Here is a 22,504-nt window from a genome sequence, read left to right as displayed (position 1 = left end):
AAACCAGCGGTGGGGGGCGGGGGGTGTGGGGGGGGGGGAAGAGACGGCAGCGTGACTTGAAGGGGATGGGGGTGCATACGGCAGCACAATTCGGGTGGGCTTAAATCTGGGGCAGCTGGCATTTGTTCTGAAATCCGGAAAAATCCGGAATTCGGAACACAAGGGTTCCGGATAAAGGATTGTGTACCTGTACTTGTCAATGTTGGGAAAGGTAAATGCCTTGAAGATGAATTGTATTCCAAAGGTTAATTAATGGGAAATTCTAATTGTTACCAGTGCAAATCCCATTAACATAATTAAGTCTTTATTTGGAACGCCCACGCTTGAAACTTGCATGACTAAATTTTTTTAAAAATTGGTTTTGAAACCTGACTCCAGTCCAATTTGGGGCAAAGTTTGGGAGATGTTGATCTTTCCTTGGTGCTGTGTCGGGTTGACTTTAACCTGTCTCTCTGGTTCTCCAGGCTGTGAGTCGCTCCGCACACCCTTCGCCAGCTGCCACACACAGCCTCTATGTAATACGACCGGAGGATGTGTGAATGGACAGCAGTGGTGCCACCTGAGGGAACAGTGTCTGCCCATCACCAGCCCCTGCAGCTCGTATGCATTTGAAAATATCTCCACCAATATCCTGCCAATTGAAAGCCCCCCCAGGTACAGAGGAATGCAACCATTCTACTCACAGGTGGCAGACGTACCTGTGACAATGACCTCTGACTTCAGCACCATGAATATAAATGTGAGTCATGAATTCTGGAATTCTTCATAACCTTTCCAGTGGAAGGATTTTGAATAAAGTCCTAAATTAGTTTGATGATTTCTCTCTCTATGTGACTGCCCCCATGTTGCTCCCCATAGATTCCTACAGCATGGAAAGAGGCTGTTTGACCCAAGCCAACGTTTTGACAGCTTGCTTGTTTTCCCCAAGGTCACTATGGGACATAGATTTAGGATGGAGGTGAAGTGCAACTGCTTCTCCCAGAGAGTAGTGAATCTGTGGAATTATACTCATTAAACGTATTTAAGACGGGGATAAGATAGATCTTTGCATTGAGGAGGAATTAAAGGTTATGGAGAATGAGCGGGTAAGTGGAACTGAGTCCGTGGGTAAGTGGAACTGAGTCCGTGACCAGGCCAGCCATGATTTTATTGAATGGCTGAGCAGACTCAATGGGCCAGATGGTCAACTCCTGCTCCAGTTTCTCATGTTCACTACCACTCTCCCTGAAGGCCTCAGCTGTAAAAAAAAAGATGATGATGGGATATTTTGGCATGGGGGGGAAACAAAGATAGTTTTAGCATCTCTAGGTTTGCAGGATAGTGGTGTAGGGTGAAGGACCGCACCCTCTGCCACTGCGTCCCAATATAAAACGGTGGCGGACCCCTCTCCTAGTGGGAGTGAAGCACAAGATTCTGCAGACGCTGTGATCCGAGTAAAAACACACGGAAATGCTGGAGAAACTCATCCGGTAAAAGGCAAAGATATTTTCAGGCCTGGGCCCTTCTTCAAGGAATAAGCAGAATGAGCCAGAAGCAGGAAGTCTCAGAATTCAGACACTGTTGGCGGGTGGGGGGGGTGGGGGGGAGGAATCCAGACCAACACAAGGTTATGATAAGGGGAGAGGTGAGAATTTAGCATGTCTGTGCGAAAGGAGACAGTGAAGGGAGGGACAGAGTTGGGGGAAGGTGACGGGGGGTGGGGAGGAGTGAGGGGTGGGGGTTTTAACAAAAGCCGGAAAAGTCGATATTAATGCCATTAGGTTGGAGGAGGCCTAGTCAGAAGATGAGTCTGGCAGTGCATGAGACCATGGACAGACATGTCAGCAAGGGAATGGGATGGAAAATTGAAATGGGTGGCTGTGGCGATATGTATGTATGTATATACTGTGGTGCGCTATCGAACAGAAGCAAACACGCAAAACAAAAAGTCTGTTCTACAGACTTTATTCAACATAAACTTCCACAGAGCTGGCAGTGAGAATGCTATTGCAAGCTCTGAGACTGTCTTCGAAGGGCCGGATCTAGCTTATATCCTGGAAGGTGATTGACAGCTGACCGGATGGGGCTTGGTCCATTCAGGTTTGCTGATTGACAGCCGGCCAGGTGTTGCCTTGTCCCCGTGCTCTTCTGTCAGTACAGAGGTCGCCCCCTGCAGTAGGCTGGTGATGTACCACCACATATACTGCTGCTGTTCCATACACAAGTGGCTGGCCCGCCCACTGATGACTTGACCCCATGTAACCCCTTCCCCTGTGACCTGACCTCCCTGCCCGCTTCCATTCATTCAAGCACATGGAGTTGGGCCAGCCAAAATCTAAGGTGTATTAAAGCCTATCGTTCCTCATTCAGTCTTTAGAGTCATTGATAGAGAAGTTCATGAGACCATGACAGACATGTCAGCAGGGGAATGGGATGGAAAATTGAAATGGGTGGCCACTGGGAGATCCATACTATTGTGACAAACAGAGCTGAGGTAGTCAACAAAGTGATCTCCCAGTCTGCGTCCAGTCTCTCTATCCTAGTGCAATGGGGGAGGTTTTGAACTATTTCTTTTCTTCAGTATTCACTAAGGAGAAAGATATTGAATTGCGTAGAGTGAGGGAAACAAGTAGGGAAGTTATGGAAATGGATGATTGAAGAGGAGGAAGTTCTAGAGCTTTTAAGAAATATAAAGGTCGACAAGACTCTGAGTACTGACAGTTTATACCCTTGGTCTTTGAGAGAAGTCAGTCTAGAAATAGCAGGAGCTCTGACAAAAATATTTCAAATGTCATTAGCGGCGGGGATGGTGCTGGAGGATTGGCGGATTGCGCACGTTGTCCCATTCTATAAAAAGGGTTCAAGGAGTAAACCGAGCAATTATCAGCCTGTAAGTCTGATGTCAGTGGTGGGCAAACTCATGGAAAATGTTCTTAGAGATGGTATATATAATTATCTGGATAGACATGGTATGATTAGTAACAGTCGATATGGATTTGTGTGTGGAAGGTCGTGTTTGACAAATCTTATTGAATTTTTTGAAGAGGTTACCAGAAAAATTGACGAGGGTAAAGCGGTGGATGTTGCCTATATGAACTTCAGTAAGGCCTGTGACAAGGTCCCATGTGGAAGTTTCAATCATTAGGTGTGGATATGGAAGCAGTAAAATGGATTCAGCAGTGGCTGGATGGGAGATGTCAGAGAGCGGTGGTGGAGAACTGTTTGTCAGGTTGGAGGCTGGTGGCTAGTGGTGTACCTCAAGGATCTGTACTGGGCCCATTGTTGTTTGTAATATACATTAATGATCTAGCTGATGGGATGGTAAATTGGATTAGTAAGTATGCAGATGATACGGATAGGTGGCGTTGGGGAAAATGAGGAAGGTTTTCAAATGTTGCAGAGAAATTTTGGCAAGTTAGAAGAGTGGGCTGAAAGTTGGCAAATGGAGTTTGATGCTGACAAGTGTGAGGTGTTACATTTTGGTAGGACTAATCAGGGGAGTTGTGGAGGGTCAGGGGGGTGAATGTAGAGTGTTAAAGAATGCAATTGAACAGAGAGATCTAGGAATAATGATGCACAGTTCCCTGAAGGTGGAATCTCAGGTGGAGAGGGTAGAGAAGAAGGCCTTTGGAATGCTGGCCTTTATAAATTAGAGCATAGAGTATAAGAGTTGGGAGGTCATGTTAGAATTGTACAATTCCTGGAATATTGTGTTCAGTTCTAGTCACCAAATTATAGGAAGGATGTGAACAAAATAGAAAGAGAACAGAGAAGATTCACCAGAATGATACCTAGGGTTCAGCTCCTAAGTTCTAGAAAAAGGTTAAACAAGCTAGTCTTTATTCCTTGGAGTGGAGAAGGCTGAGGGGATTTGATAGAGGTCTTTAAAATGTTGAGGGGAAAAGATAGAGTAGATGTGTATGGACTTTTTCCATTGAGGATAGGGAAGATTCAAATAAGAGGGCATGAGCTGAGAGTGAGGGGGCAAAAGTTTAGATGCAGCACAAGGGGAAACTTCTTTACTCAGAGAGTGGGGTCCGTGTGGAATGAGTTTCTGGTGGAGGCAGGTACAATATTATCTTTTAAGAAAATTTTGGATCGGTACATGGATGTAAAAGATATGGAGGGTTCTGGGTAGAATGCAGGTCAGTGGGACTAGGAGAGTATCGGCACGGACAAGAAGGGCCATGATGGCCTGTTTCTGTGCTGTAATTGTCATATGGTTATACAGTTTATTTCCCAGGATAGGGAGTTTAAAACTAAAGGACATAGGTCTCAGATGAGAGGGGAAGGATTTAAAAGGGACCCCAGGGCAACTTGTTCACACAGAGGGTAGTGAGTATATGCAATGAGCTGCCAGAGAAAAATGTACAGGAGGATACAATGCTTAAAACACATTTGGACAGGGACGTGGACAGGAAGGGTTCAGAGGTACATGGGCAGAATCCAGGGGAGTTGTGGAGGGTCAGGGGGGTGACATCTGTAGAGAGAGAAAACGAGTTAATGCCAGCTTTGGTCATGAGTTACTGGATGAGTGCCTCTCCATCACAGAGTTGCTGTCAGGCCGACTGAGAGGCCCCACCATTTCCTGCTTCTCACTCTCTCCTCAGTTCCGACATACTCCACTCCCCCACCACCCCCCCACCTCTCCCAGTAGCCTCTACATTCCATCTCTTACAGCTCCAACATTGAAACATGAAAGTTTGTAGATGCTGTGATTTGTGTTTTGTGAGTTTGTGGTTCCTTTTAATGGCAGTGAAATTATACGTATTTACCAGAAAACTTCACAAGGGAAGGGGGTAGAATTTGTAGTATAGTCTAATATTTACTTTTTAAAAATCTTTTTCAATTAGCTGTCTGTTATAATTGTTTAAGTGTTTACCACCTTTAATGTTCTGTTTAACTGTTATCGAGTTTATATATAATAGTATCATTTTTCTTAAAAACTGTTTTTTTCTGTATATTTCTTTTTATACATTACCTTTGACTAATGGCTTCTATTTCTGTAAAATCCAATAAAAGAAAAAGAAAAGAAAAGCCCCCAGATGCTGGAGAAACTCAGCTGGTCTCACAGCGTCCAACTCCCACAGGTTTATTGTCGTCTAATTGTACGTCCAACCCGACAAGACAGTGTTCTCCAGCAAAACACAGACATACAACCAGACATAACACACATACAGACAAACAATACACGTGGACAAGTATTTTATTGATACAAATAAATACATGAGAGACTCAGAGGATCAGTGTGAGCAGTTCCTTTGGTCGCTCAGCATTCTCACCACCTGTGGGAAGAAGCTGTTCCTCAGCGGCAGGGTTGGCATAGTGGTTAGCGCCACGCCATTACAGCACCAGCCATCAGGGGTTCAAATCCCAGGCTGAAATAGCCTGTAACCGTGTTGTATGTCTAAATCTAAATCCTCTGCCCTCCCTCTAATCAGACCCCCTCCAGTCAAATTAAGTGCCATTAAGGAGTATTAACACTCTTCTAGAGCAGATCTGCTTGTCATCATTCCTTTCCTGCTCTCTGTCGCATGACAGACATCACTCGTTTTCTCGATCTAACATACCTATTTCCCTGCCATTGCCTAGATCCGACGAAAAACATGATAAATTCATATGGTTTCTCTCTCCTCAGATCCTGCCTGAAGCATCCAAACCTTTTATCTTTTTAGTGTCTGTGTTTCTGATTGGTTGACTGGTTTTCCTGGTGACCCAATGGCCTGGTGCTGTGTTTCAGGTTGTGCTGGGTGACGAGGATATTCACGTCTTCCCAGATGACGTCATTGGTGTCCAACACGATGCCGGCCCTGGAGGCCTTCTGCATTGCTTTCCCAGCTCAACATCACCGTGGCGACAAAGCTACATCAGGTTCGAACATCAGGGCTGGGCAGAGAGTATACTAGCAGGTTTCCAGCCTGCGAGGCCCAGCCCCACCTGGGTCGATGGTGTTGTCTGCGACCTGCGCGTCCTGTACACAGACCAGCCGGGGGCAGCTGCTGCAACGCAGTCCCTCGACACTGAGCTGCCCCCGATTGAGGGGGCTGAGCCAATGGTGACCCAGCCCACACTGTTGGGTGCTCAGGCAAAGATCATGGGCCTACAGATCATCTTCCCCCAGCCTCGGGCTGGCGGGATCTCAGTACCCACGAGAGATGAGGCGATCATCGTGGTGAAGATCAGTAATGGAGGCTCTGCCACCTCATGGTGGGGACCACCAGTCCGCCAGTCTGCAGTCCTCTTCGAGTCCCACTGCCCTGTCGACTTGCCTCAGTTCCCGCTCGCCTGCCGCAGAGAGACGGACAACACGTGGTTCTCCCAGGTCCGTTTCACCATCAGCCGCCCGCAACAGGAAGTCTTGAACATCAGTGTGATCAATGAGGTCAGCTCCCAAAACTTGTCCGTGCTGGTCCAGGCCCATGACGCCATCCAGGGCCTTCGTATTTTGCCTCCCCACCACAAGGGGATGCTGGTGGACACATCCCAGGTAAGAGCTTCCAAAAACAATAAAAGAGATCGATTGTCCCTGGAGCTAGACAGATGTAGTTGATCCATTAAACACTAGATCACTGAAACAGGCCTTTCAGCCCATCTAATCTTGTGCCAAGCTATTATTCTACCTAGTCCCATCGTCATGTACCTAGACTATAACCCTCCCGTTTATGTACATCCAAAGTTTTATTGAATGTCAAAAGCAACCCCACATTCACCACTTCAGCTGGCACCTCAATCTACAGCCTCACCACTCTCTGCATGAAGAAGTACCTCCTAATGTTTCTTTAAACGTGTCCCCTTTCACCCTTAACCCATGTCCTCTAGTTCGTGTCTCACCTGACCTCATTGGGAAAAGCCTGCTTGTATTTATGCTCTGTATACCCATCATAATCTTGTACATTTCTATCAAATTTTCTCTCATTCTCTGATGTTCCAGCGAATGTTGTCCTAACCTGTTTAACCTTTCCCTGAAACTCAGTTCCTGAGGTCCCTCCAAAGTCCTCATAAAAATACAGATGGTTATTTTTTTTTAACAATAAAATTTTCCAAAGGGAAGTCAATGGTGCCTAACCCTGATGAATACTGAAGCACAGTGGAACAACGGTGGAGGGGTGGGTAGTTTTGAGAGCCAGGACACACTTGGAGAATGGGCAAAGAGGTGGCAGGCGGAATACAGCGAAGGGAAGTGTATGGTCATGCACTCTAGTAGAAGGAATAAAGACCGACTATTTTCCGAATTGGGAGAGAATTCAGAAGGTGGAGGTCCAATGACATTTAGAAATCCTGGTGCAGGATTTCTTGAAGGTTAACTTGAAGGTTGAGTCCGTTGTAAGGATGGCAAGTGCAATGTCAGCATTCATTTCAGGAATACAAAGGCAAGGATGTCATGTTGGCTCTTTACAAGCTCTTGGACCTTGTACATTTGGAGGATTGTGAGGAGCCTTTGGCCTCGTGTCTAAGGAAGGATGTACTGGTGTTGGAGAAGGTCCAGGGGAAGTTTATGAGAATGATCCCAGGGATGAGAGGGTTAGGATGGCACGGTTAGTGTAGTGGTTAGCGCGACGCTTTTACAGCATCAGTGATCAGGACAGGGATTCGAATCCCGCACCCTATGTAAGGAGTTCGTATGTTCTCCCCGTGTCTGCGCAAGTTTTCCCCGGGAGCTCCCACCATTCCAAACGTATCAGGGGTGTAGGTTAATTGGGTGTAAATTGGCACAAGGACTCGTGGGCCGATATGGCCTGTTACCGTGCTGTATTTCTAAATTTTTTTTAATGCAATTACAGCGCCAGAGACCTGGGTACGAAACTGGCATTGTCTAAAAGGAATTTGTACATTCTCCCCACGTCTGTGGGGTTCTCCTCCAGATCAATGGTTCTCAACCTTTTTTTTCCACTCATTTTCAACCTGAAGTAATCCCTTACTAACCACAGAGCATAGGATTGCATAGTTAGTCGCTGGTTGGTAAGGGATTTATTAAGGTGATACATGAGTGGGAAAAAAATGGTGCTCCTGTTTCCTCCCGCCCTTCCAAAACTTATGGGGCTTGTAGGATCATTGGTGTATTTAGGCAGTTTAGGCTTGTGGGCTAGAAGGGCCTGTTATCTTACATTTAACGCATGAGAAACTTTTGATGGCTCTGTGTCTATCCTTGCTGGAGTTTATTTAGGATGAGAGGGGATCTCTGAAACATGCTGAATATTGAAAGGGCTGGATAAAGTGGACCTGGGGAAGATGTTCCAAGTAGTGGGAAAGTCTGGGACCGGAGGGCACAGCCACAGAATAAAAGGGTGACACTTAAGGACAGAGATGAGGAAACAATTCTTCAGCCAGAGTGTGGCTAATCTGTGGAATCCGTTCCCAGAGTCGGCTGTGGAGGCCAAGTCATTGGGTAGATAGGTTCTTGATCAGTGAGAAGATCAAAGGTTAAAAGAAAGAGGCTGAGAAGAAAAATACACCAGCCATGATTTGAATGGTGGCACTTCAAGTCAAGACAAGCCAAGTTTATTGTCAACAAGTACAGCTCGACGAAACAACGTTTTCCGGTCCTCGGTGCAAAACACGCAGACACACAACCAGACATAATGCACACACTGACAAATAATACATATGCAGGACAAGTATTTCAATCAATGCAAACAAATAAATAAATAAATTGTTGCTTTGTACATATGAGAGTCTTGGATTGGCGCAGACTCAATGAACCCATTGCTTCTAAGTCTTTTGGTCTTATGGAATGAAGATCAACATTTATGGAAGAGCTTAAATGAGAGATGAAGAACTAAGTTTAAAGAGTTTAAAGCCTTAGGGCCACAGTCTCCAAGTCTCTATGTTCTGCTAAGGAACAGCCCATGGTGACCTCTGTGGACAAGGAATGCAAACTTGGTGAGTCAGGGCAATTGTGCAAATTTATATTTTTTAAAAATCAATATATTTGGACAAACATTGGAGAGAAGGTTATGTGTTATTGCTGCAGTGTGGGGGACTGATGGAAATAATCGGTATCTATGGCAACTGTATCTGTAGTAAATCTCCAAAGAACATCTTTGACAAGTTGGAGTCTGACTCAGACATTTTGATGTGTCAGGATAACCTGAACACTTTATTCCAGGAGGCAGCCTCAGATTAAGCACTGCAGAAGAGTTCAGTCGAGAGGGACAAGAGGTTGTGATAATAAAATATTGAAATAGGCAACATTTGATTCAAGGTCCCCCCACCACCCAGGCCCTGCCCTCTTCACTCTGCTACCATCAGAAAAAGGTACAGGAGCCTAAAGGCGAGCGCCCAGCAGCACAAGGACAATTTCTTCCCTGCTGCCATCAGGTTCCTGAATAGTCAATGAACCAGACACTGCCTTATTTTTTTGTGCACTGATATTTATTGTTGTAAGGTGGTTTATATGATTGTTTGCACTGTGAATTTTGATTCTGAGGCTTTAAACTAAATATTGGAAAGGGAAGAGTTCTTAGCAGAAGAAACTTTGAATAAGGAAAGATATTGATTGTTCAGGATAGAGCAATGGGTAATGTTTACCAGCGAAGGAAAATACCTACAAACATCGAGAATACAGCAATAAGAGGAAGGGAAATGGTAAAATGACAAAATTGAATTATGATCCTAATTGAAATAGATGGGTGCAATCTAATAGCTATTACAGATTCATGGTGGCAAAGTAAACCAAGGCAGGAATTAAATATTTCAGGATTATTAACTAAATAACTAAAGAGAAACAGAGATCCATTGTTAACCAATGGGTTAAACCAGTGGTTCTCAACCATTTCCTTTTCACTCACACACCACTTTATTCCCTATGCCATTGATGCTCTGTGATAAGTAAGGGATTGCTTAAGGTGGGATGTGGGTGAGAAGAAAATGTTTGTAAACCACTATTTTAATCAATTGACTCATTATGTGCACGATTTCAGAACTCCAAAGGAAATGGGCCAATGGCCAATTTTCTCAAACCAAATATTTCAGTAACAATCGGGCGTGGAACAGTGATTCTCAGCCTTCCCTTCCCACTCACATCCCACCTTAAGCAGTGTTAAGGAGTGCTTGATGGTTCATGGCCTGTACTCAGTGGAATTTAGGAGAATGAGAGGGGATCTCATTGAAATATTTTGTATGTGGAAAGGCATGGACAGAATAGATGTAGAAATGTTGTTTCCCATGGTGGGAGAGTCTTGGACAAGGGGGTACAACTTCAGGATTGAAGAGTGTCCGCTTAGAGACGTGGAGGAAGAATCTATGGAATTTGCTGCCACGGGCAATTGTGGAGGCCAAGTCATTGGGTATATTTAAGGGAGAGATTGACAGGTTCTTGATTAGCCAGGTCATCAAAGGTTATGGGGAGAAGATTAGGCATTGGAGCTGAGTGGGGAAATGGATCACCTCCGTCATTTCTTTGTCTTCCATTATTATTTCTCCAGCATTATTGAAACAAGAGGTCATGAGTTAAGGGGCAAAAGTTTAGAAGTAACATGAACTTCTTCACTCATAGACTGGTGGCTGCGTGGAATGAGCTTTCGGGAGAAGTAGTGGCGGCAGGGTCCATTTTGTCATTTAAGGAAAAATTGGATAGGTATATGGATGGGAGGGGAATGGAGGGTTATGGGCAGGTAGGTGGGACAAGAGGAGAAGGTTTGATTCAGTGCGGACTAGAATGGCCGAGATGTCATGGGTATATGGTTATATGGTTATTTTCTAGTGGTCTTAAATCTTTTCTCACCACTCCTTTAGTCTTTATATAATTGAAAAAGCTTTTTGTGTCCTCTTTCATATAATTTGCTAGTCTACTTTCTTAACATTCATGGCCTAAAGACATTGCCCACATTTTCTGCCCTTTGCTGTTCTATCTTTACCTTGATTTTCTGAGCTGAGCCCTTCTTCTCTCCTGTCTTTATGCAAACAAGACCCCTCTCTCACTCAATCTCTCTCTCTCTCTCTGTCTCTCTCTCTCTCTCTCTTTTTCTTCTCTCTCTCTCTCTCTCTCTCTCTCCCTCACGCACGCACACACACACATACCCATGCGCGCGCGTGCGACTCTCAGCCCATGACTTAAGAACCTTTCAGGGGTCATCCAAGAATTTATCTGCAATCCACCCATTCCATTTAAGGGTGGAGCAGAGAGCAGAGTTAAAATGATGTGCAGACGAACGGCCACCTGCCTTCAACAAAGTTGTCACCTTTTATAATTGTGATGATACAACCACCAGCCGACTGCAGGGGGCGATCTATGTACCTGCAGGAAGACCACTTAAGGGGCTGACTCCACCTGGCTGGCTGTCAATCAGCCGACCTGAACATAGGCCTGAGTCGGCCCCTCCTGAGCCAGTCACACGGGGAGCCACCAAGGCTTGAACTGCTGGAATAAAGCCTGTTGTACAGTCTTTTGAGTTTTGTGCTTGCCTGCTGCTACCTCAGCACCGTAATAACAAGTCAGTTTTTTTTCAGGTGTTTACAGCAGAGGTTACCCGTGGGACTTCCGTTATTTATACCTGGGTGATTGATGGCCTGGCAGTCTTTATCTACACCGGACAAACCTACACTGTGATCTTCAGACATGCTGCAACCTACGAGTTAAAAGTGAGTGATGTTTACATGCTTCTTGTCCTGAAGGTGAGGGGTAGGACAAAGGGGGTTGGCTCCCTGAAGAGGGAGCCGGTGAGGGCCTGAAAAACCATACTGATATCTACAGACTGTTTCTCTAGTTCTACCCTCTCGATCTATGGGTATTATTCTCTCTCTCTCCCTACCCCATATCCCCCCTCCCTCCCCTTCCTTTCTCTTTTTCCAGTGGTTTGTCTTTTCACTTCAGCCTTTTCTCTCTTGGTTTTGCCTCCCATTCCTACGGATCTCGACTTCTCACACTTTGGGCACCGATATTCTTCCAGTAAGCAGCTGCATTAATGCGAGGACTTCAGTCTATTGCAGATCTGTCCACAGTCATAGTCCCCTCTCTACTCTGAGCGGCCCTTACTCAACTGTCTCCCTATGTTATTCATCATCACTGCCAAATGGGATTCACTGAGACTTACGGCCTGGCATGACATAAAGCCTTTGATTCCAACCTGTAGCTACAATCCATACATAGGGCATGCACACTCTGTTAATTAGATTCCTGCTTTTGAATGTGTCATTCAAAATACGTAAACTACCTGACACTGAATTCAATTCCGACCTGTAACTCATTCTGTTATCCACTCAACCTGTTTATAAGTTTCTATAGATTCCAATCTATTACCTCTTTGCCTCTTTTGCCCTATTAAATAAATACTTGAATTCCTCAATTAGATTCCAGCCTTTAATTTACATCTATCTGATATATCTATTATATATACAGTATGTATGTGTGTGTATATATATATATATATATATATATTTATATATATATATATATATATATACACACACACACACATATACATGCATAACACACACACACACACACACACACACACACACACACACACACACACGTGCGCGCATATGGTTAAATGGGCAACCTGTCATTTCTTCATGACCATTTGATATTTTATGTACAAACTGGCGGCGCACATCTCTGTGAGCGAACCAGCCCTGTTTGTACCGCCGCGCTGGCGTGGCAGCTGCAGAAGATGGCACAGTCGGGGCTTGCTCGTTGCCTCGTGGCTTAGGCCACAGCTCGCACCCTGAGCCACATGATGATGTTACCGCTGCACAGGGCGGAAGTCCCATTGGCCTTAAAGGGGGGTGCACGAAATTCAAATAAACAGTTCTACTGGAAACCGAGTTCAGTAGTGTGCTTTCCGTGTTGTAGCAGCCGTTGCAAAACCACTCATATCCTCAGATAGATGCCAGCTTACAACCTTTTGCTGTCTCTTTTTGTACAGCTGACAGCAGTAAACCCTGTGAGCAGGAAGAGTGTGACAATGGAACTGGTGGCACGCTCCATGCATCCCCTAATGGATCCACAATTTATTAACATCTCCAACGTGATTCTTGCTAACGAGCCACAACACTTTGTGCTAATAGTTAAAGCAGACAGCTTGGCAGAAGTTACCTTCCGGTGAGCCATAGTAATGTATGAGCATGTGTGCACGCGAGTGCATGTGTGCACGCAAGTGCATGTGTGTGTGTGTGTGTGTGTGTGTGTGTGTGTGTGTGTGTGTGTGTGTGTGTGTGTGTGTATTCGTGGGGTGTGTGGGTGTGCCCAGGTGTGAGACTTGGTGTTAGTGTATTTGTAGGTTGACATCATTGCCCTTTGTGTTTTCTGTTCAGTAAAATTTCAATTCCCTTCATTAGGTGGCGTTTTGGTGATGACAGTCCTCAAGTGACACATTCCACACACTCAGAGAACCCTTCTACCCCTACTGATAGAGACTCAGGTTCTGCAAGAGTGAACTTACAGGACGACATGACCTGGACATACACCCAGCCTGGTAATGATATAATGAAAATTCTACCTTTAACTGGATTCAAGATTTGTAACTTTATGATCTAATCATCCCATTGAATAAACAGCAGCTCCATACAAGGTTACATTAGGCACTTTCAAATTACAACACCTGGGTAGCCCTCCTGGGACCCAGGTGAGATTATTGGATTATGTAAGAACATAAGAAATAGGAGCAGGAGTCGGCCGTCTGGCCCGTCGAGCCTGCTCCGCCATTCAATAAGGTCATGGCTGATCTAATCATTGGTTCAACTCCACCCACCTGCCTTTTCCCCATATCCCTTAAAATTCCTTTTTTATATAAAAATCTATCTTACCGAACCTTAAATATATTTAATGAATTTGTCTCAACTGCTTCCCTGGGCAGAGAATTCCACAGATTCATGACTCTCTAGGCAAAACAGCTTTTCCTCATCTCTGTCTTAAATCCACTCCCCTGAATCTGAGGCTCCGTCCCCAAGTTCTGGTCTCACCTGCCAGTGAAAACAATTTTCCTGCCTCGATCTTATCTATCCCTTTCATAATTTTAGATGTTTCTATAAGATCTCCTCTCATTCTTCTGAATTCGAGTGAGGATAATCCCAGACGATTTAGTTTCTTCTCGAAGGTCAATCCTCTCATCTCCGGGATCAACCTGGTGAACCTCCTCTGGACTGCCTCCAATGCCAGTCTATCCTTCCTCAAGTATGAAGACCAGAACTGTACATAGTTCTCCAGGAGCGGCTTCACCAGTTCCATTTGCCTTCTAATAACCTGTTGTACCTGCAACCCAACTTTTTGTGATTCATGCACGAACAGTCCCAAGTCCCTCTGCAGGTTTTCACCATTTAAATAATAATCTGCTCTTCTATTTTTCCTACCAAAGTGGATGGCCTGGCATTTACTAACGTTGTTCTCCATCTGCCAGACCTTTGCCCACTCACCTACCTTAACTAGTTCCTTCTGCATCCTCTCCACATCCTCTGTACAATTTGCTTTTCCACTCAATTTAGTATCATCCACAAACTTGTCGACACGACACCCTGCCCCCTCTTCCAAATCATCAGTGTAAATGGTGAACAGTTGCGGGCCCAGCACCGACCCCTGCTCCACCCCCACTCAGAAAAATGCCCATATATCCCGACCCTCTGCCTTTTGTCAGTTAACCAATCCTCAACCCATACCAATAGACTTCCCCCGACTCCATTTATCTGTATCTTATCGATAAGTCTCTTGTGCGGCACCTTATCAGACACCTTCTGGAAATCCAAATAGACAACATCAACCTGTTCCCCTCTATCTACCGCACCCATTATATCCTCAAAGAACTCCAGGAAGTTTGTCAAACAAGACCTCCCCTTTCTGAATCCATGCTTCATCTGTCTGATGGAACCCCTTTGTTCAAAACATCTCGCTATTTCATCTTTAATGACAGCTTCAAGCATTTTCCCAACTACAGACGTTAAGCAAACTGGCCGACAATTAATCGTCTTCTGCCTATGTTTCTTTTTTAAAAAGTGGTGTGACATTTGCTGTCTTCCAAACTTCCCAGATCCAGAGAATTTTGGTAAATGACAACCAACTCCTGCCCTGGGATGCATCCCATCAGGTGGCTCCTGCACCTTTCAAATAGCAGACTAACCTACTTGTTAAATTGCCAACCCGATGATTTAAAGGGGATCCCGCCCCTGCAATGATGTGTTGAGTAACGTGTCACTCAGCCCCGTGTTCTTTTTGTCCCCTTTCTGTTTAAAGTTCCAGAGTAACCAGGTAACCCATCTCCCCTTTCAAATAGGTGGAGGAGGACAGCCAGGTAAGTTTTACTGGGTTCCCTGACCTCCTCCAAGGTGGATCTAGGACCTGGGTAGATTTTAACCGGGCTTGCCTAGTTTGGCCCTTTCAAATAGCCCTGTGACTGGGTCTTCAACCTTGTAAATTGCCCAGTTAACCCAATTTTGCAAGGCAACTTGAAAGGGTCTAGTAACTCCAACTGCTGAATAAACAGGTTATTTTTCACAGGGGGTTTTCCAGGAGTTCCAAATGGAACTACCAGAGCTCCTTGGCCGAGATGCTGAACTTCTGTGTGAATGTAACACTCCCAAACCTGGCTGAGTTAACAACCCTCTGGAGTTTATTCTTGTCCTGAGAATTGGCACCAAAGTGCCAGGTAGTGATGCAACTGGCCAGAATGCTCTCCACGGTCCACCTGTAGAGGTTTACGAGAGTCTTCGGTGAGATGAGAATGCAACATCAGAGCAAGAGTTTGCAGAGTTTCCCCCAGCACAACTACTGAGGAATGTGTCCCAACAGAGGGGTGAAAGGGGATTATAGTGCAGTCAGAAAGAAATATAAACCACAATTTTAGAGAAGTTAAGTAACATCTAATCCATCTTTAAACTGCACACGTAAAAACTTTGTGCTGCTCATGTTTGTGTTTAACTGTAAATTGAAATGAATACTGTATTAGTGTATCATGTTAGATTAAACATCTAATGACACCTTATGCCTGTTTAACCACCTTACAAATTGTGTGGTATCCCTGAATGATCTAGGGATCTGGACCGCAAGAGCTCTTGCTTCCCTGATGAGGTTAAGAATCCTGCCATTAAACATGCATTCCATCAAGTTTAACCTTCCAAAATGCCTCATTTCACATTCATCCAGATTGAACTCGATCCGCTACTTCTTCACCCAACTCTGCATCCTGTCTGTATCTGTCATAACCTATGACAACCTTCAACACTATCCCCAACACCTTTGTGTCATGTGTGCAGGTTGGGCGATTAACAGCCTTAAATTGTCCCTCGGGCACCCAGGTGATGGCATGTAGATGGGAATAGGATTCGTGTAATTGGGCGTTGAACAGAATTGGTGAGCTTGTTTTTGTGCTGTATCAACAGAATCAAGTTGAAGTTCATGATCATCTGACTGTACATATACAACTGGATGAAACACACACACACACACACACACACACACACACACACACACACACACACACACACACACACACACACACACACACAACATGCAATGGTCACATCAATACATAGAGATATAATATAAAATAAATATATATAAATATTTTGGATTAATTTAACAATTTCATTAATAAGAGACCCAAGGTTAGTCTTCGTCAATCTCACAGCTAGCAGGAAGAAGCTATTTCCCAGCCTGGCAGTTCCAATTTTGATGCTTCCTGATGGGAATGGGTCAGAGATCCCCTATGATGGATGGCAGGGATCCTCAGTAATTCTTTGAGCCCTATTTAAGCAATGTTCCCAAGCTAATGTTGTCAAGAGACGATAGGGAAACCCAGTGATCTTCTCCACCATTGTGTAATGATCCTCCGTATTGACTTCTGGTCCAATGCTTTGCAGCTACCGGCCCACACAATGATTCAGCCAGACAGGACACTCTCAATTGTAAAATGTTGTCAACCAATAATCCAGTGCTCTGTTCTGGTTCCATGTGCCTCATTACTTCAGTGCTCCATGACTCCATTGATGCCCTTCGGGTCGCATGTGATTTACTAACCATTCTCTCTATATACGCTGACATGTTCAAAGGTTTCTGACACATGCTGTTCTTGAAAACCCTTTGGAATTGACTATACTCTTTGCTTTGTTTTTTTGTGGGGGCCAAGGGATATCATTTACCTCTGTATTAAGTCATTCAGCACTAGTCACCTAATTCTGCCAGCGTACCCGTGGCCTGTCGCTGCTTTCCTCATTGTTTGCCAAACTTTCAAGTTTATAACCCTCAGCCATTGGGACATTTTACCTTTCACACCCACCTCCAATCAATAATATATTTTATAGAGCAGCCGTACCACCTCCCCCCCCCCGCACAACACCGAAATCTGCTCAAGGTTTATGGCCCCCCTCCCCCTTCCCTGAGAGGCAGACACACTTTGGTTTCTTCTCACCTACTGACTACATGAAAAACGTCAAATAAATATTTGTCATGTGAGGTGAAGACTTAAATGTGCTGTGGCCCCTGTTGAGGATGGCTTTAGAGAGAATAGTGGCTCCAGCAATAACGGTTGGTGTGCAGCGCTGTGTACCCTGCTCTCACTCCATCACCGTATACTCCATGCGGCCTTTATAGAGAATAGTGGCTCCAGCAATAACGGTTGATGTGCAGCGCTGTGTACCCTGCTCTCACTCCATCACTGTATACTGCATGCGGCCTTTATAGAGAATAGTGGCTCCAGCAATAACGGTTGGTGTGCAGCGCTGTGTACCCTGCTCTCACACCATCACTGTATACTGCATGCGGCCTTTCCTCACTATTTTCTAGCCCGGACTGTAGCTGATCCTTTCATTCAAATCCCTTGTTATTCCACTCAGAAAGGTAGAACTGGACAAATCCATATTACTATGTCCCTTCACAAGGGCAGCACGGTTGGCATAATGGTTAGCACAACACTCCTACGGCGCCAGTGACCAGGACTGGGGTTCGAATCCCGCGCTGTCTGTAAGGAGTTTGTACGTTCTCCCCGTGTCCGTGTAGGTTTTCCCCAGGGAACTCCAGTTTCCTCCCACCATTCGAAATGTACCAGGGTGTCGGGTAATGGGGTGTAAAATGGACGGCATGGGCGCTGATTGGTCTGTTACCACGCTTATTTAATTTTAATTTTAAATTTAAAAATTCTCTGTTACTGCAGCATAAAATAATTTCAATCAGATAAAATTGAAACAAATCACTGTTTTATTAACTCACACGTCACCCCATCTTGTATAATTAAAATTGTCTCTCAAAGCCTTCTAGGCTGATGGAGGTTGTGGTTTCCAAACATTACCTTCCACCTCCACACACAGACACCCAGAGGTTCAGCAACCTCTCAATGGTTCACTGTTCCACATAGGTTTATCCTGCTTCTACACCCACTAATTACCTCCTTGGTAAACTCATCCCCTTGGTACCTACCCCTGTGACCGCAGGAGGTGCTCCACGTGCCCACACCTCCTCCCTCACCACTATTCAGGGCCCCAAACAGTCCTTCCAAGTGAAGGAACACTTCACTTGTGAATCTGCAGGGGTCGTCTACTGCATCCGGTGCTCCCGCTGTGGTCTCCTCTACATCAGAGAGACTGGACACAGATTGGGAGATCGCTTTGTTGAGTACTTTCGCTCCGTGTGCTGCAATAGCGGGGACCTCTCAGTGTAAACCCATCTTAATTTCCTGTCCTTTTCCCATGCCGACATGTCTGTCCATGGTCTCATGCACTGCCAAAATCGAGGCAACCTGCAAACTGGAGGAACAACACTTAATATCCCGACTGGGCATCCTCCAACCAGACGCCATTAATATCGACTTCCCTGGTTTCTGTTATGCCCCTCGCTTGTCCCTTTCTCTTTCACTGCCTCCTGTCCTCCAGATCTCACCCCCTTCCCTCTCCATTCTGAGAAGACAGTTACACCACATTAACAGGCCCTTTCGGCCCATGAGCCCATGCCACCCAATTGACCAACAATTCCCCCCCCCCGTACGTTTTTGAATGGCGAGAGGAAACTGGAACCCCCAGGGAAATCCCATGCAGCATACAAACTCCTTCCAGACAGCGTGGGATTCAACCCCTCCCCCCAATCCCGACTGCTGACATTATAACAGTGTTGCGCTAACCACTACATTAATTGTACTGCCCTCCCCTTCACTTCCCAGCTTTTTTCTCTTCTGCCCTCCCACCTGTGGGCCTGTACTCCTCCCCTATCCCTCCACCCCCTATTTTATCCAGATGCCTGCCTGTTTTCTGCTCATATATTGATGAAAGGCTCAGGCCTGAAACGTTGGTTTCAATTCTTTGCTAAATAAGGAACGCTGCGCGACCTGCTGGGTTTCTCCAGCTCTTTTGTGTGTTGAACTGCAATCACAGTGTGTGCACACACCTTCTACCTCCTCCTACCTGTCATGCCTGCTTGAGATCTTACGCTTTAATCTTCTCAACTCCAAACTATACAGACCATCTAATTAGTCCTTCAACTCACTCGTGATGTAGGTCAATCCTACAATCGTTTCTGCTGTTATGGTCAATCAACAGGACCATAAGAGTGGCAGAGAGGATCGTTATCTGAAGAGGGTGCACAAAATCATGGAGGACCCTTTCCACCCTGCACACAGCGTCTCTCAGCTGCTCCCATTGGGGAAGAGATACAGGAGCATCAGAGCCAGGCTGAGGAACAGCTTCTTCCCACGGGCAGGGAGAATGCTGAACGACCAAAGGAACTGTTCACACCGACCATCCGAGACTCTCATGTTTCTGAAACAGCATATGCTTATTTATTTTTATCGATATAATTCTTGTCCTGCATCTGCATTATTTGTCTGTGTGTGTTTCATGTCTGGTTGTGCATCTGCATGTTTGGGACCGAAGTCCAGAGAACACTGTATTCATCTGGTTGTACTTGTACAACCAGATGGCAATAAACTTGACTTGATGTTCCTAAATATGAGCTGAGCTGCCTGGATAGCATGAAAAACAAAAGTTTATCAGTAAAAACAGATGTAGAAATTCAGCAGGTCAAAAAGTTTACTGCATAATACTGACCACCGTTCCTGGTACATGAGACTACAAACAATTCATTTCGACCCTGGAATTTGCCGAGTAGATCTCATTCAGACTGTGCCCAATCCTACTGTATCCTTTCCCTGGCAAGAGGAGTAGGCTTTGTGCAGTGTTCCAGACGTGGCCTCACCAATATCCAGCCAACTGCAAGAAAACTTCCCCATTTCTGAACTCCAACCTCAAAGCAATCTGCCTATGTGCTGAATCTACCTGGTGACCACTTGCTGAATCCACCTGCTAACTTGCTAGTGACCACTTGCTGAATCTACCAGCTAACTAGCTGGTGACCACTTGCTGAATCGACCTGCTAACTAGCTGGTGACCACTTGCTGAAACTGCCTGCTAACTAGCTGGTGACCACTTCCTGAATCCACCTGCTAACTAACTGGTGACCATTTGCTGAATCTACCTGCTAACTAGCGGGTGACCACTTGCTGAATCGACCTGCTAACTAACTGGTGACCATTTGCTGAATCTACCTGCTAACTAGCGGGTGACCACTTCCTGAATCCACCTGCTAACTAACTGGTGACCATTTGCTGAATCTACCTGCTAACTAGCTGGTGACCACTTGCTGAATCGACCTGCTAACTAGCTGGTGACCACTTGCTGAAACTGCCTGCTAACTCGCTGGTGACCACTTCCTGAATCCACCTGCTAACTAACTGGTGACCATTTGCTGAATCTACCTGCTAACTAGCTGGTGACCACTTGCTGAATCGACCTGCTAACTAGCTGGTGACCACTTGCTGAATCGACCTGCTAACTAGCTGCTGACCACTTTCTGAATCGACCTGCTAACTAGCGGGTGACCACTTGCTGAATCCACCTGCTAACTAGCTGGTGACCACTTCCTGAATCTACCTGCTAACTAGCTGGTGACCACTTTCTGAATCTACCTGCTAACTAGCGGGTGACAACTTCCGGAATCTACCTGATAACTAGCGGGTGACCACTTCCTGAATCTACCTGCTAACTAACTGGTGACCATTTGCTGAATCTACCTGCAAACTAGCTGGTGACCATTTGCTGAATCTACCTGCTAACTAGCTGGTTACCATTTGCTGAATCTACCTGCTAACTAGCTGGTTACCATTTGCTGAGTCTACCTGCTAACTAGCTGGTGACCACTTGCTGAAACTGCCTGCTAACTAGCTGGTGACCACTTCCTGAATCCACCTGCTAACTAACTGGTGACCACTTGCTGAATCGACCTGCTAACTAACTGGTGACCATTTGCTGAATCTACCTGCTAACTAGCGGGTGACCACTTCCTGAATCCACCTGCTAACTAACTGGTGACCATTTGCTGAATCTACCTGCTAACTAGCTGGTGACCACTTGCTGAATCGACCTGCTAACTAGCTGGTGACCACTTGCTGAAACTGCCTGCTAACTAGCTGGTGACCACTTCCTGAATCCACCTGCTAACTAACTGGTGACCATTTGCTGAATCTACCTGCTAACTAGCTGGTGACCACTTGCTGAATCGACCTGCTAACTAGCTGGTGACCACTTGCTGAATCGACCTGCTAACTAGCTGCTGACCACTTTCTGAATCGACCTGCTAACTAGCGGGTGACCACTTGCTGAATCCACCTGCTAACTAGCTGGTGACCACTTCCTGAATCTACCTGCTAACTAGCTGGTGACCACTTTCTGAATCTACCTGCTAACTAGCGGGTGACAACTTCCGGAATCTACCTGATAACTAGCGGGTGACCACTTCCTGAATCTACCTGCTAACTAACTGGTGACCATTTGCTGAATCTACCTGCAAACTAGCTGGTGACCATTTGCTGAATCAACCTGCTAACTAACTGGTGACCATTTGCTGAGTCTACCTGCAAACTAGCTGGTGACCATTTGCTGAATCTACCTGCTAACTAGCTGGTGACCACTTGCTGAATCTACCTGCAAACTAGCTGGTGACCACTTGCTGAATCAACCTGCTAACTAACTGGTGACCATTTGCTGAGTCTACCTGCTAACTAGCTGGTGACCACTTGCTGAATCAACCTGCAAACTAGCTGGTGACCATTTGCTGAATCTACCTGCTAACTAGCTGGTGACCACTTGCTGAATCTACCTGCAAACTAGCTGGTGACCACTTGCTGAATCTACCTGCTAACTAGCTGGTGACCACTTGCTGAATCTACCTGCAAACTAGCTGGTGACCATTTGCTGAATCTACCTGCTAACTAGCTGGTGACCACTTGCTGAATCTACCTGCAAACTAGCTGGTTACCACTTCCTGAATCGACCTGCTAACTAACTGGTGACCATTTGCTGAATCTACCTGCTAACTAGCTGGTGACCACTTGCTGAATCTACCTGCTAACTAGCTGGTGACCATTTGCTGAATCTACCTGCAAACTAGCTGGTGACCATTTGCTGAATCTACCTGCAAACTAGCTGGTGACCATTTGCTGAATCTACCTGCAAACTAGCTGGTGACCATTTGCTGAATCTACCTGCAAACTAGCTGGTGACCATTTGCTGAATCTACCTGCAAACTAGCTGGTGACCATTTGCTGAATCTACCTGC

The 22,504-nt window shown here is 45.5% G+C and overlaps 1 protein-coding gene across 1 annotated transcript in view; it reads left to right on the top strand.

Moving 5' to 3' along the window:
• The first annotated feature begins 15,998 nt into the window (after window positions 1–15,998).
• LOC138756887 (polycystin-1-like) overlaps window positions 15,999–22,504 on the top strand; it is a 71,739-nt gene continuing 65,233 nt past the window's right edge. The window contains exons 1-2 of the mRNA XM_069923278.1: window positions 15,999–16,203; window positions 18,479–18,879. Of these exons, the coding sequence (XP_069779379.1) occupies window positions 15,999–16,203; window positions 18,479–18,879 (606 nt within the window). The remainder of the gene's footprint in view (window positions 16,204–18,478; window positions 18,880–22,504) is intronic.

This window comes from Narcine bancroftii, chromosome 3 (genome assembly GCF_036971445.1).
Source record: "Narcine bancroftii isolate sNarBan1 chromosome 3, sNarBan1.hap1, whole genome shotgun sequence".
Classification (NCBI taxonomy): domain Eukaryota; kingdom Metazoa; phylum Chordata; class Chondrichthyes; order Torpediniformes; family Narcinidae; genus Narcine; species Narcine bancroftii.
Note: the sequence above shows the minus strand (reverse complement) of the source record. Positions and strands in the feature narration are given on the sequence as shown.